Genomic DNA, 14,182 nt, shown 5'->3' on the forward strand with positions numbered 1-14,182 from the left:
TGGATACACCCCTTGGCAGTGGTATATTGGCCATAAACCACAAATCCCTGAGGTGCCTTATTGCTATTATAAACTGTTTACCAACGTAATTAAAATAACACTGGTTGTGCTGGTAGTGGCCCCTGTCTGTTTGTCTACCCTAAGCCTCCTATTTCCTGTCTCTTGTCACAACTCTTGATACAGTTTGTGAAATAGCAAACAGGAAGCATTTACTATGGCAAATCACCACTCTAAAAATTGCAATAGCTGATTTCAAACTGAATTCCAAGTAGTGAGATATTAGGGTGACCCCTGCTGTTTGGTTGATGAGGAATGCAAGACATTTTGGAGCTTGGGTCTTTATGGAAATCTCACTTGTATAACAATCAGCTACATTGGAAATAAAATGTTATGCCAATTCCTCTGCTCTCGTTTAATGAGAGATTGATTTATTAATTGGTTGTTTGGTCTGGAACAAGTGGTTGCCATAGTAAATCTGTCTAAACATTTCCTCCATACTCCACTTCTCCCTATGGAGTGCTTTTATAGAAGGAAATTGGTTTGTATTTGCCTGTGTGAGTGCGTGCGTGTATCTGGTGTGTGTGTGTGTGTGTTATACTTCTCTAGTACCCTGTCTTGCTTGCACTGCTACCACAAGGCATGTATGTGTATGTTTGTGAACCTGTCTGTCTGCGCGTGCCTGCTGTCCAGCCCAGTCCAAGCCAGCCCTCACCCACCTCCACCCACACCCAGATCCCTCTCACCCCTCCATCCATCCCAGCCATGGTGGTCTGACAGACGGGTGCTGTTGTGTGCCACTCCCTGGCAGGAGAAGGAGGACAAGGCGGTGCTGCAGGCCGAGGTGCAGAGCCTCAGGCAGAATAACCAGCGGCTGCAGGAGGAATCCCAGAGCACCGTGGCCCGCCTCATCAAAGTCACCGAGCTGCTGTGCAATGTCAACAAGCCCTGCTAGCTCTGTCACAGTACACACTATGTGTACACAGACACACAAACAAGATCACACACAAACAAACAAACGCAGACAATCAAGATCATAAACACATTCCGGACACACCACATTCAATATTGTATACAAACACCCATGCACAATACATCAACATACTCTATTACTGTTGCTCACTGTATATTAATACAGACACACACACACACACACACACGCATAATACTCTGCATTCTGTAGAATGATATTTGAACTCTGGACCAGCCCATGAGTGTCAAACCAACTGAAAAACAACCCTGAGTCATTTCTCACCATCTGATGCTCTTCTCAATAGCTTGACCAGTTGAGAGGCATATCCAGGGTTGCTCTTTACCCAATAGTGTGTTTCTTTGTACCGTGAGTGTGCGCGTGCGTGCATCACCATGGTTATTTTATCTTGCTTCACATACTTGACAAGTTGGGCAGAATAGCAATTGCGTAAAGCTACCCAATTGATTTAGATGAAGAGACACATGTGCAGCATGTTTGATGGCTGTTTATTTCAATTGACCCAAAGTGTGTGTACAGTATGTAAACAGTAGTCTCTCTCCTCTCTGCTCAACCCTCTCCATGATATGCAACGTCTCGGACTGAGGACAAACAGCTCAGCTGTGCACCATTAGAGGGGATGGCCTTGGAGCTACATAGGGAAAATGACATGCATGCAGCCTGCTTGAAAAGACGGACTGATGCATACTGACCCTGCCTCTCTCTGCCAACCTGCTCACAGAATGGTTAGTTCATTGTGTAGAGACACTATTCTCTCCCCTCCCTACCGCCTCAGCTTCATTTGAAGGGTTATGGACTTGAGTCGGCAAGTAACAGAGTATTTCACATCTGCTTTCAGGGAATGAGATGCAATTTAGTTATAAGGGAATTGACTCACCGAATGCACTCAGAGAGCTGGTGGTGTTCCGTGCAAGTACTTGAGATGGATGTGGAAGTGGATAATACCTTGGATGAGGATGAAACAATGGAACTTTATCCCTTAAAGAATGGCTGTAGAAGCTACACTGTAGAAAGTACGCCTCCTGCTGGACTGAGCCATGCATTGCCACACGGCAGCTCTCCTTTCAAAGAAAAAAACATTGTAGAGATTTAATGTCAACTGAACAGGATTCCTTTAGTGAACACAGCCATCTGTGTTCAATTATATTTTGTGTTTGTTTGTTTGCTGGCTACAATGATACTTCAGTGTATTTGAAATGTATTCGGAAAGGTTCTAGAGTGGTTGACTGTGGGTGAGGGATTCCCTCATTTCATCTTTCTGTGTGTGGACCTACTGTATGTGTTTCTGCGTTGTTTTTGCACTTTTAGCATAACCTATATGGGCATGGGCCAGGGCACTATTTAACCTCCTGCCCAGGTTTATGCCTTGCTTGAAAAATGAAAGTGGATTTGATCTCACCCCACCTCATCTTCAGGTCCACTGCTGATGACGCCAATAACAATATGAGATCAGAGGAGGACGGGATTATTCCTCCTCCAAGACTGTTCTGCCAAAAGACGCCAGGGCAGATCTCCTACACCCCACTCAGACCACTGGACCCAGCTGTGACACGCCCAAAATAACTAGACTTAAAATTTGGAAGGGATGCCAAACAATCGTCAATCACACTGTCTCAATGCTACTTTTTAAAGACCTACCCTTTTACATCCTCTTGTGATTTTATTTTAGAGTCACTGTGATTGCCCGGTACCAGCAGATTACAATATATTCTAATTAAATAAAACATCTCAACTTTATCTATATGTGAAGATGACATGTACAGCTGAAGTGTTCAATGTTACTTAGCGCATTCGGTTGTGTATGCTGTCCATTGCAGGATGGTTTAATATGCAGACTAGTGTAAATGTGGCCAAACAGGCTGTTTGATCCATGCTGTTTGAAATGGTGATGCCTTGTTGGAAATGATTAGTAGAGTTGAGAAGTGGAAGAATATCTGATGTTTTACTGTGTTCTTCTGTATAGTTCTTTAGATTCTAGGGAGGTTGTTGAAGCATGATACTGCACCAGGCAACTTCCTAGCTCCCCTGTGTGTGTGCGTGTGTGTGTGTGTGTGTATGTATAAAAATGTAATAACTTATTAATCTTGCAAATGTGGAATTCCTTGTTGGATGTTTTAATACAGGGGGGGGGAGGGAGGAAGCAATTACATGTGCTAAAAAGTTCAACTGGTATGGTGGGGGTTGGTTTTAAGGAATAATCTTTTTTTGGTAGAAATTCAAACATAAGACAGCAGGAAATATATTTCTGCAATGTTCTAGTATTTCTTGGGGAAATAATATTGGTTATCATTGTCATATTACTATTGAGCTATTCATTCAGAGCTCCTACGTTCACATTCAATAAGGTCTCTAAAGCCACTAGGTACGTGTTAAAGAGTGACTCTCAGACTGTCCACAGAGGACCGGACAGACAACATGGTCAGACTGGTTCATGTGAAGAACATTCTGCCTACCTGAAAGTGTAATGAACGGTAACTCAGCTTGGTGTCTTCATTTCAGTTCTTTATGGTAGCAGACAGTGACAGGTTGTCCTGTACCCTCCAGAATAGACAGGTGTGTCTGCCACATGACAGACGCAGATGTACGGTTGGTTGGTATGGGGTCTCTCCAGGGTCCGCTCTGCAGCCCGAATTAAATCTAAAAGAAGACCTACAATAAGATGGGTTTAGGGACCCCAGGAAATTGTCAAATGGGTTATATGAAGACGATATGAAGTTTGTGTTTTGTTAGGTTAATGGGAATTATTCTGTATAGCACTGGTTAAAGACCAGTATCTCCAACCCTATCAAAATATAATCATTTGATGCAGAAAAACTTTCCACAATAATTTGGACAAGTATAAACCATCCTCCAAATCACACTCTTGAGTGCACTTTGAAGACCCATTTATGCATCACAGAACGTATGTCTGACACCTAACACAGAACGTGTGTCTGACACCTAACACAGAACGTGTGTCTGACACCTAACACAGAACATGTGTCTGACACCTAACACAGAACATGTGTCTGACACCTAACACAGAACGTATGTCTGACACCTAACACAGAACGTATGTCTGACACCTAACACAGAACATGTGTCTGACACCTAACACAGAACATGTGTCTGACACCTAACACAGAACGTATGTCTGACACCTAACACAGAACGTATGTCTGACACCTAACACAGAACGTATGTCTGACACCTAACAACACATTACAGATAGTAACAATTCAATAGGCTTTCACCTGCTGTAGGCTACTTCAGCTGGCAAATGATCTCCAACCAGCCAATAGGAAACCTGTGAGAAAGATCCCTGGTAGAGACATGTGGCTGTTCCCTCCTCCCCTCCATGCTGTAAGAGCACAGATAAATGAACAGTGTTTTCCTGTTATCCTCTTATTGGTTTGCCTTTTATGTCATGGCACCATCCTTACAGGAAACCATGGCATCAGTATATGCCCTACTTACCACACAAGAGCTGGAATGTCAAGATAGAATACAGGACATGATTACCAGTAGAAGTACACATGAAGTCATATCCTGGTGTAGGTTTACGGCAGGCCTGGGCCACACATCAGGTCAGAACGGTAGCACACATTATGCACTCAGCTCAGCCAGTTAAAGACGTTACCATAACCAGGCAGTGGCACACTGAGGGAATGTATTGTAAAACACAAAAACATGTTTTCAGTATGATGCCACCTCTAAACCTGTTCTTTCCCTCACAGGAAGTCAACTGACTAAATGTTGTTCATGTACTGTGAACTGGAGGACATGGCAATAAAGAATCCTTTAGAAGTGATTGGTGTGTCCATGTTGTGATTCTCAATCTTTCTTTCTTTCTGAGACCTGACAAAGGGTGGTGTTGGGAAGCTGATATCACTTTGTTCAATATATCATTGGGGATTGTTCTTTTGATGCTATTCAGTGTAATAAAAAGCTACATATTGATAACAATGTAACAACAAGATTACAAGTCCTGATTTGAGGGCATCATTAGTTTTACTCTGGTTAATGAAATCTTACACAACTCCTACTGCAGTGATCCGATAACTAGACCCTTCAGAACCTACATTACATTTGCTGTAATCAGCATCATTCGTGTAACTGATACAATCACAAGTAAATCTCGTACTCTGAGGCCCTTTCTATGGGTGACTGTACAGACTAGATATGAAGTTTCTTTCCAAAATGCTATATCAACCAATTTTTCAAATTTGTGTTTTTTTTTCCACAGAAATGATTGCTTATGGGGACCTTCATGTGTGTATAAAATATTATTGTTCTCTGATTTTTTATTCATAGATTTGAGATGGTTATGAAAATGTGTTTGGTTTTTAAACGCTATATACCGAGTGTTTAACTGGAATAGAATGTTCGTATCTTGTATTTAACTGTGATTTGTGGTTGTCTCATCTAGTTATCTTAATATGAATGTGCAGTAAGTAAGTATAAATGACTCCCTACTGTAGTGTCTCTGGGTAAGAGACTCTGCTAAATGACTCCCTACTGTAGTGTCTCTGGATAAGAGACTGCTAAATGACTCCCTTCTGTTGTGTCTGGATGAGAGCCTCTGCTAAATGACTACCTACTGTAGTGTCTCTGGATAAGAGACTCTGCTAAATGACTTTCAACAGTAGTGTCTCTGGATAAGAGACTCTGCTAAATGACTCCCAACTGTAGTGTCTCTGGATAAGAGACTCTGCTAAATGACTCCCTACTGTAGTGTCTCTGGATAAGAGACTGCTAAATGACGCCCAACTGTAGTGTCTCTGGATAAGAGACTCTGCTAAATGACTCCCTACTGTAGTGTCTCTGGATAAGAGACTCTGCTAAATGACTCCCTACTGTAGTGTCTCTGGATAAGAGACTCTGCTAAATGACTCCCTATTGTAGTGTCTCTGAATAAGAGACCCTGCTAAATGACTCCCTTCTGTTGTGTCTGGAAAATAGCCTGTGCTAAATGACTCCCTACTGTAGTGTCTCTGGATAAGAGACTCTGCTAAATGACTTTCAACAGTAGTGTCTCTGGATAAGAGACTGCTAAATGACTCCCTACTGTAGTGTCTCTGGATAAGAGACTCTGCTAAATGACTCCCTACTGTAGTGTCTCTGGATAAGAGACTCTGCTAAATGACTCCCTACTGTAGTGTCTCTGGATAAGAGCCTCTGCTAAATGACTCCCAACTGTAGTGTCTCTGGATAAGAGCCTCTGCTAAATGACTCCCAACTGTAGTGTCTATGGATAAGAGCCTCTGCTAAATGACTCTGAACTGTAGTGTCCCTGGATAACAGCCTCTGCTAAATACTCCCAACTGTAGTGTCTCTGGATAAGAGCCTCTGCTAAATGACTCCCTACTGTAGTGTTTCTGGGTAAGAGCCTCTGCTAAATGACTCCCTACTGTAGTGTCTGGATAAGATCCTCTGCTAAATGACTCCCTACTGTAGTGTCTCTGAATAAGAACCTCTGCTAAATGACTCCCTACTCTAGTGTCTTTGGATAAGAGACTGCTAAATGACTCCCTACTGTAGTGTCTCTGGATAAGAGACTCTGCTAAATGACTCCCTACTGTAGTGTCTCTGGATAAGAGACTCTGCTAAATGACTCCCTACTGTAGTGTTTCTGGGTAAGAGCCTCTGCTAAATGACTCCCTACTGTAGTATCTGGATAAGATCCTCTGCTAAATGACTCCCTACTGTAGTGTCTCTGAATAAGAACCTCTGCTAAATGACTCCCTACTGTAGTGTCTCTGAATAAGAACCTCTGCTAAATGACTCCCTACTCTAGTGTCTCTGGATAAGAGACTCTGGTAAATGACTCCCTACTGTAGTGTTTCTGGGTAAGAGCCTCTGCTAAATGACTCTGAACTGTAGTGTCCCTGGATAAGAGCCTCTGCTAAATACTCCCAACTGTAGTGTCTCTGGATAAGAGACTGCTAAATGACGCCCAACTGTAGTGTCTCTGGATAAGAGACTCTGCTAAATGACTCCCTACTGTAGTGTCTCTGGATAAGAGACTCTGCTAAATGACTCCCTACTGTAGTGTCTCTGGATAAGAGACTCTGCTAAATGACTCCCTATTGTAGTGTCTCTGAATAAGAGACCCTGCTAAATGACTCCCTTCTGTTGTGTCTGGAAAATAGCCTGTGCTAAATGACTCCCTACTGTAGTGTCTCTGGATAAGAGACTCTGCTAAATGACTTTCAACAGTAGTGTCTCTGGATAAGAGACTGCTAAATGACTCCCTACTGTAGTGTCTCTGGATAAGAGACTCTGCTAAATGACGCCCTACTGTAGTGTTTCTGGGTAAGAGACTCTGCTAAATGACTCCCTACTGTAGTGTCTCTGGATAAGAGACTCTGCTAAATGACTCCCAACTGTAGTGTCTCCGGATAAGAGCCTCTGCTAAATGACTCCCTACTGTAGTGTCTCTGGATAAGAGCCTCTGCTAAATGACTCCCAACTGTAGTGTCTCTGGATAAGAGCCTCTGCGAAATGACTCCCAACTGTAGTGTCTCTGGATAAGAGCCTCTGCTAAATGACTCCCAACTGTAGTGTCTATGGATAAGAGCCTCTGCTAAATGACTCTGAACTGTAGTGTCCCTGGATAACAGCCTCTGCTAAATACTCCCAACTGTAGTGTCTCTGGATAAGAGCCTCTGCTAAATGACTCCCTACTGTAGTGTCTCTGGATAAGAGACTCTGCTAAATGACTCCCTACTGTAGTGTTTCTGGGTAAGAGCCTCTGCTAAATGACTCCCTACTGTAGTGTCTGGATAAGATCCTCTGCTAAATGACTCCCTACTGTAGTGTCTCTGAATAAGAACCTCTGCTAAATGACTCCCTACTGTAGTGTCTCTGAATAAGAACCTCTGCTAAATGACTCCCTACTCTAGTGTCTTTGGATAAGAGACTGCTAAATGACTCCCTACTGTAGTGTCTCTGGATAAGAGACTCTGCTAAATGACTCCCTACTGTAGTGTCTCTGGATAAGAGACTCTGCTAAATGACTCCCTACTGTAGTGTTTCTGGGTAAGAGCCTCTGCTAAATGACTCTGAACTGTAGTGTCCCTGGATAAGAGCCTCTGCTAAATGACTCCCAACTGTAGTGTCTCTGGATAAGAGCCTCTGCTAAATGACTCCCAACTGTAGTGTCTCTGAATAAGAGCCTCTGCTAAATGACTCCCTGCTGTAGTTTTCCTGGATGAGAGACTCTGCTAAATGACTCCCTACTGTAGTGTCTGGATAAGATCCATTGCTAAATGACTCCCTACTGTAGTGTCTCTGGATAAGAGACTGCTAAATGACTCCCAACTGTAGTGTCTCTGGATAAGAGCCTCTGCTAAATGACTCCCAACTGTAGTGTCTCTGGATAAGAGACTCTGCTAAATGACTCCCAACTGTAGTGTCTCTGGATAAGAGACTCTGCTAAATGACTCCCAACTGTAGTGTCTCTGGATAAGAGACTGCTAAATGACTCCCTACTGTAGTGTCTCTGGATAAGAGACTCTGCTAAATGACTTTCAACAGTAGTGTCTCTGGATAAGAGACTCTGCTAAATGACTCCCTACTGTAGTGTCTCTGGATAAGAGACTCTGCTAAATGACTTTCAACAGTAGTGTCTCTGGATAAGATACTCTGCTAAATGACTCCCTACTGTAGTGTCTCTGGATAAGAGACTGCTAAATGACTCCCTACTATAGTGTCTCTGGATAAGAGCCTCTACTAAATGACTCCCAACTGTAGTGTCTCTGGATAAGAGCCTCTGCTAAATGACTCCCAACTGTAGTGTCTCTGGATAAGAGACTCTGCTAAATGACTCCCAACTGTAGTGTCTCTGGATAAGAGACTCTGCTAAATGACTTTCAACAGTAGTGTCTCTGGATAATAGACTCTGCTAAATGACTCCCTACTGTAGTGTCTCTGGATAAGAGACTGCTAAATGACTCCCTATTGTAGTGTCTCTGAATAAGAGACTCTGCTAAATGACTCCCTTCTGTTGTGTCTGGAAAAGAGCCTGTGCTAAATGACTCCCTACTGTAGTATCTCTGGATAAGAGACTGCTAAATGACTCCCTACTATAGTGTCTCTGGATAAGAGCCTCTACTAAATGACTCCCAACTGTAGTGTCTCTGGATAAGAGCCTCTGCTAAATGACTCCCAACTGTAGTGTCTCTGGATAAGAGCCTCTGCTAAATGACTCCCAACTGTAGTGTCTCTGGATAAGAGCCTCTGCTAAATGACTCCCAACTGTAGTGTCTCTGGATAAGAGCCTCTGCTAAATGACTCCCTACTGTAGTGTCTCTGAATAAGAACCTCTGCTAAATGACTCCCTACTCTAGTGTCTTTGGATAAGAGACTGCTAAATGACTCCCTACTGTAGTGTCTCTGGATAAGAGCCTCTGCTAAATGACTCCCTACTGTAGTGTCTCTGAATAAGAACCTCTGCTAAATGACTCCCTACTGTAGTGTCTTTGGATAAGAGACTGCTAAATGACTCCCTACTGTAGTGTCTCTGGATAAGAACCTCTGCTAAATGACCCCCTACTGTAGTGTCTCTGAATAAGAACCTCTGCTAAATGACTCCCTACTCTAGTGTCTTTGGATAAGAGACTGCTAAATGACTCCCTACTGTAGTGTCTCTGGATAAGAGACTCTGCTAAATGACTCCCTACTGTAGTGTCTCTGGATAAGAGACTCTGCTAAATGACTCCCTACTGTAGTGTTTCTGGGTAAGAGCCTCTGCTAAATGACTCCCTACTGTAGTGTCTCTGGATAAGAGACTCTGCTAAATGACTCCCTACTGTAGTGTCTCTGGATAAGAGACTCTGCTAAATGACTCCCTACTGTAGTGTTTCTGGGTAAGAGCCTCTGCTAAATGACTCCCTACTGTAGTGTCTGGATAAGATCCTCTGCTAAATGACTCCCTACTGTAGTGTCTCTGGATAAGAGACTCTGCTAAATGACTCCCTACTGTAGTGTTTCTGGGTAAGAGCCTCTGCTAAATGACTCCCTACTGTAGTGTCTGGATAAGATCCTCTGCTAAATGACTCCCTACTGTAGTGTCTCTGGATAAGAGACTCTGCTAAATGACTCCCTACTGTAGTGTTTCTGGGTAAGAGCCTCTGCTAAATGACTCCCTACTGTAGTGTCTGGATAAGATCCTCTGCTAAATGACTCCCTACTGTAGTGTCTCTGAATAAGAACATCTGCTAAATGACTCCCTACTCTAGTGTCTTTGGATAAGAGACTGCTAAATGACTCCCTACTGTAGTGTCTCTGGATAAGAGACTCTGCTAAATGACTCCCTACTGTAGTGTCTCTGGATAAGAGACTCTGCTAAATGAACTGTAGTGTCTCTGGCTAAGAACCTGCGTAAATGACTCCCTCAACTGTAGTGTCTTGTGGATGCTCTAAGAGTACTAAATGACCCTGCCTGCTAAATGACTCCCTACTGTAGTGTCTCTGGATAGAGCTCCCTGTGCTAAATGACCCCCAACTAGTGTCTCATAAGAGCCCTCTGCTAAATGACTCCCTACTGTAGTGCTCTGGATAAGAGCCTCTGCTAAATGACTCCCTAAATGTAAGTGTCTGTTCAACCTTCCCAAGTTCTCTCAAATGAATCTCTCCACTGGCTTCCAGTTGAACTCCTCTGCTAAATGACCATGGTGCTTGCCTACGGAGCTGTGAGGGGAACGGCACCTAAATACCTCCAGGCTCTGTGTCTCTGGACCCAAACAAAGACTGCTAAATCATCCACCTCTGCCTAAATGACTCCCTACTGTAGTGTCTCTGCTCTGGCCTAAGATGACTCCCTACTAGTGTCTCTGGATGACTTCCGGAACTGTAGTGTCTCTAGGATAGGATAAGAATCCTTCTCACCCCCCTAAAAATTTAGATGCACTACTGTAGTGTCTCTCCACTGGATGTCTTATGAACTCCCTACTGTAGTGCTCTGGATAAGAGCTCTGCTAAATGACTCCCTACTGTAGTGTCTGGATAAGAGCCTCTGCTAAATGACTCCCTACTGTAGTGTCTCTGGATAAGAGCCTCTGCTAAATGACTCCCAACTGTAGTGTCTCTGGATAAGAGACTCTGCTAAATGACTCCCTACTGTAGTGTCTCTGGATAAGAGACTCTGCTAAATGACTCCCTACTGTAGTGTTTCTGGGTAAGAGCCTCTGCTAAATGACTCCCTACTGTAGTGTCTGGATAAGATCCTCTGCTAAATGACTCCCTACTGTAGTGTCTCTGGATAAGAGACTCTGCTAAATGACTCCCTACTGTAGTGTTTCTGGGTAAGAGCCTCTGCTAAATGACTCCCTACTGTAGTGTCTGGATAAGATCCTCTGCTAAATGACTCCCTACTGTAGTGTCTCTGGATAAGAGACTCTGCTAAATGACTCCCTACTGTAGTGTTTCTGGGTAAGAGACTCTGCTAAATGACTCCCTACTGTAGTGTCTGGATAAGATCCTCTGCTAAATGACTCCCTACTGTAGTGTCTCTGGATAAGAGACTCTGCTAAATGACTCCCAACTGTAGTGTCTCCGGATAAGAGCCTCTGCTAAATGACTCCCTACTGTAGTGTCTCTGGATAAGAGCCTCTGCTAAATGACTCCCAACTGTAGTGTCTCTGGATAAGAGCCTCTGCTAAATGACTCCCAACTGTAGTGTCTCTGGATAAGAGCCTCTGCTAAATGACTCTGAACTGTAGTGTCTCTGGATAAGAGCCTCTGCTAAATACTCCTAACTGTAGTGTCTCTGGATAAGAGCCTCTGCTAAATGACTCCCTACTGTAGTGTTTCTGGGTAAGAGCCTCTGCTAAATGACTCCCTACTGTAGTGTCTGGATAAGATCCTCTGCTAAATGACTCCCTACTGTAGTGTCTCTGAATAAGAACCTCTGCTAAATGACTCCCTACTGTAGTGTCTCTGAATAAGAACCTCTGCTAAATGACTCCCTACTGTAGTGTCTCTGGATAAGAGACTGCTAAATGACTCCCTACTGTAGTGTCTCTGGATAAGAGACTCTGCTAAATGACTCCCTACTGTAGTGTCTCTGGATAAGAGACTCTGCTAAATGACTCCCTACTGTAAATAAGAGCCTCTGCTAAATGACTCCCTACTGTAGTGTCTCTGGATAAGATCCTCTGCTAAATGACTCCCTACTGTAGTGTCTCTGAATAAGAACCTCTGCTAAATGACTCCCTACTCTAGTGTCTTTGGATAAGAGACTGCTAAATGACTCCCTACTGTAGTGTCTCTGGATAAGAGCCTCTGCTAAATGACTACCTACTGTAGTGTCTGGATAAGATCCTCTGCTAAATGACTCCCTACTGTAGTGTCTCTGGATAAGAGACTCTGCTAAATGACTCCCTACTGTAGTGTCTCTGGATAAGAGACTCTGCTAAATGACTCCCTACTGTAGTGTTTCTGGGTAAGAGCCTCTGCTAAATGACTCCCTACTGTAGTGTCTGGATAAGATCCTCTGCTAAATGACTCCCTACTGTAGTGTCTCTGGATAAGAGACTCTGCTAAATGACTCCCTACTGTAGTGTCTCTGGATAAGACCTCTGCTAAATGACTCCCTACTGTAGTGTCTCTGGATAAGAACCTCTGCTAAATGACTCCCTACTCTAGTGTCTCTGGATAAGAGACTCTGCTAAATGACTCCCTACTGTAGTGTCTCTGGATAAGAGACTCTGCTAAATGACTCCCTACTGTAGTGTTTCTGGGTAAGAGACTCTGCTAAATGACTCCCTACTGTAGTGTCTCTGGATGCTAAATGATACTGTAGTGTCTCCGGATAAGAGCCTCTGCTAAATGACTCCCTACTGTAGTGTCTCTGGATAAGAGCCTCTGCTAAATGACTCCCAACTGTAGTGTCTCTGGATAAGAGACTCTGCTAAATGACTCCCTACTGTAGTGTTTCTGGATAAGAGCCTCTGCTAAATGACTCCCTACTGTAGTGTCTGGATAAGATCCTCTGCTAAATGACTCCCTACTGTAGTGTCTCTGGATAAGAGACTCTGCTAAATGACTCCCTACTGTAGTGTCTCTGGATAAGAGCCTCTGCTAAATGACTCCCTACTGTAGTGTCTCTGGATAAGATCCTCTGCTAAATGACTCCCTACTGTAGTGTCTCTGGATAAGAGACTCTGCTAAATGACTCCCTACTGTAGTGTTTCTGGGTAAGAGCCTCTGCTAAATGACTCCCTACTGTAGTGTCTGGATAAGATCCTCTGCTAAATGACTCCCTACTGTAGTGTCTCTGGATAAGAACTCTGCTAAATGACTCCCTACTCTAGTGTCTCTGGATAAGAGACTGCTAAATGACTCCCTACTGTAGTGTCTCTGGATAAGAGACTCTGCTAAATGACTCCCTACTGTAGTGTCTCTGGATAAGAGACTCTGCTAAATGACTCCCTACTGCTAGTGTCTCTGGATAAGAGCTCTCTGCTAAATGACTCCCTACTGTAGTGTCTCTGGATATAGCCTCTGCTAAATGAGCCTACTGTAGTGTCTCTGGATAAATGACTGCTAAATGACCTACTGTAGTGTCTCTGGATAAGAGCCTCTCTAAATGACTTAACTGTAGTGTAAATGACTCCCAACTGTAGTGTCTCCACTGGTCCAGTCTGGATAAGCCTCTGATAAAATGACTCCCTAGCTAAGCACCTCAGATCATCCACTCCTCCCTACCACTGCTAAATGGAAAGAGACTCTGCTAAATGACTCCCTACTCTAGTGTCTCTGGATCTGGATAAGAGAGACACCTCTGCTAAATGACTCCCTACTGTAGTGTCCTAAATACTGTGGATAAGAGCCTCTGCTAAATGACTCCCTACTGTAGTGTCTCTGGATAAGAGCCTCTGCTAAATGACTCCCTACTGTAGTGTCTCTGGATAAGAGACTCTGCTAAATGACTCCCTACTGTAGTGTCTCTGGATAAGAGACTCTGCTAAATGACTCCCTACTGTAGTGTTTCTGGGTAAGAGCCTCTGCTAAATGACTCCCTACTGTAGTGTCTGGATAAGAGCCTCTGCTAAATGACTCCCTACTGTAGTGTCTCTGGATAAGAGACTCTGCTAAATGACTCCCTACTGTAGTGTCTCTGGATAAGAGCCTCTGCTAAATGACTCCCTACTGTAGTGTCTGGATAAGAGCCTCTGCTAAATGACTCCCTACTGTAGTGTCTCTGGATAA

The 14,182-nt window shown here is 43.6% G+C and overlaps 1 protein-coding gene across 1 annotated transcript in view; it reads left to right on the plus strand.

The window, feature by feature from the left end:
- Nucleotides 1–4,778, plus strand: part of LOC115146936 (signal-induced proliferation-associated 1-like protein 2) — a 49,423-nt gene extending 44,645 nt beyond the window's left edge. Inside the window, 2 exon segments of the mRNA XM_065004853.1 lie at nt 809–1,713; nt 2,404–4,778. Coding sequence (XP_064860925.1) covers nt 809–952 — 144 coding nt within the window. The 3' untranslated portion in view covers nt 953–1,713; nt 2,404–4,778.
- The last annotated feature ends 9,404 nt before the right edge of the window (nt 4,779–14,182 follow it).

The sequence above is a fragment of the Oncorhynchus nerka genome, linkage group LG19 (genome assembly GCF_034236695.1).
Source record: "Oncorhynchus nerka isolate Pitt River linkage group LG19, Oner_Uvic_2.0, whole genome shotgun sequence".
Classification (NCBI taxonomy): Eukaryota; Metazoa; Chordata; class Actinopteri; order Salmoniformes; family Salmonidae; genus Oncorhynchus; species Oncorhynchus nerka.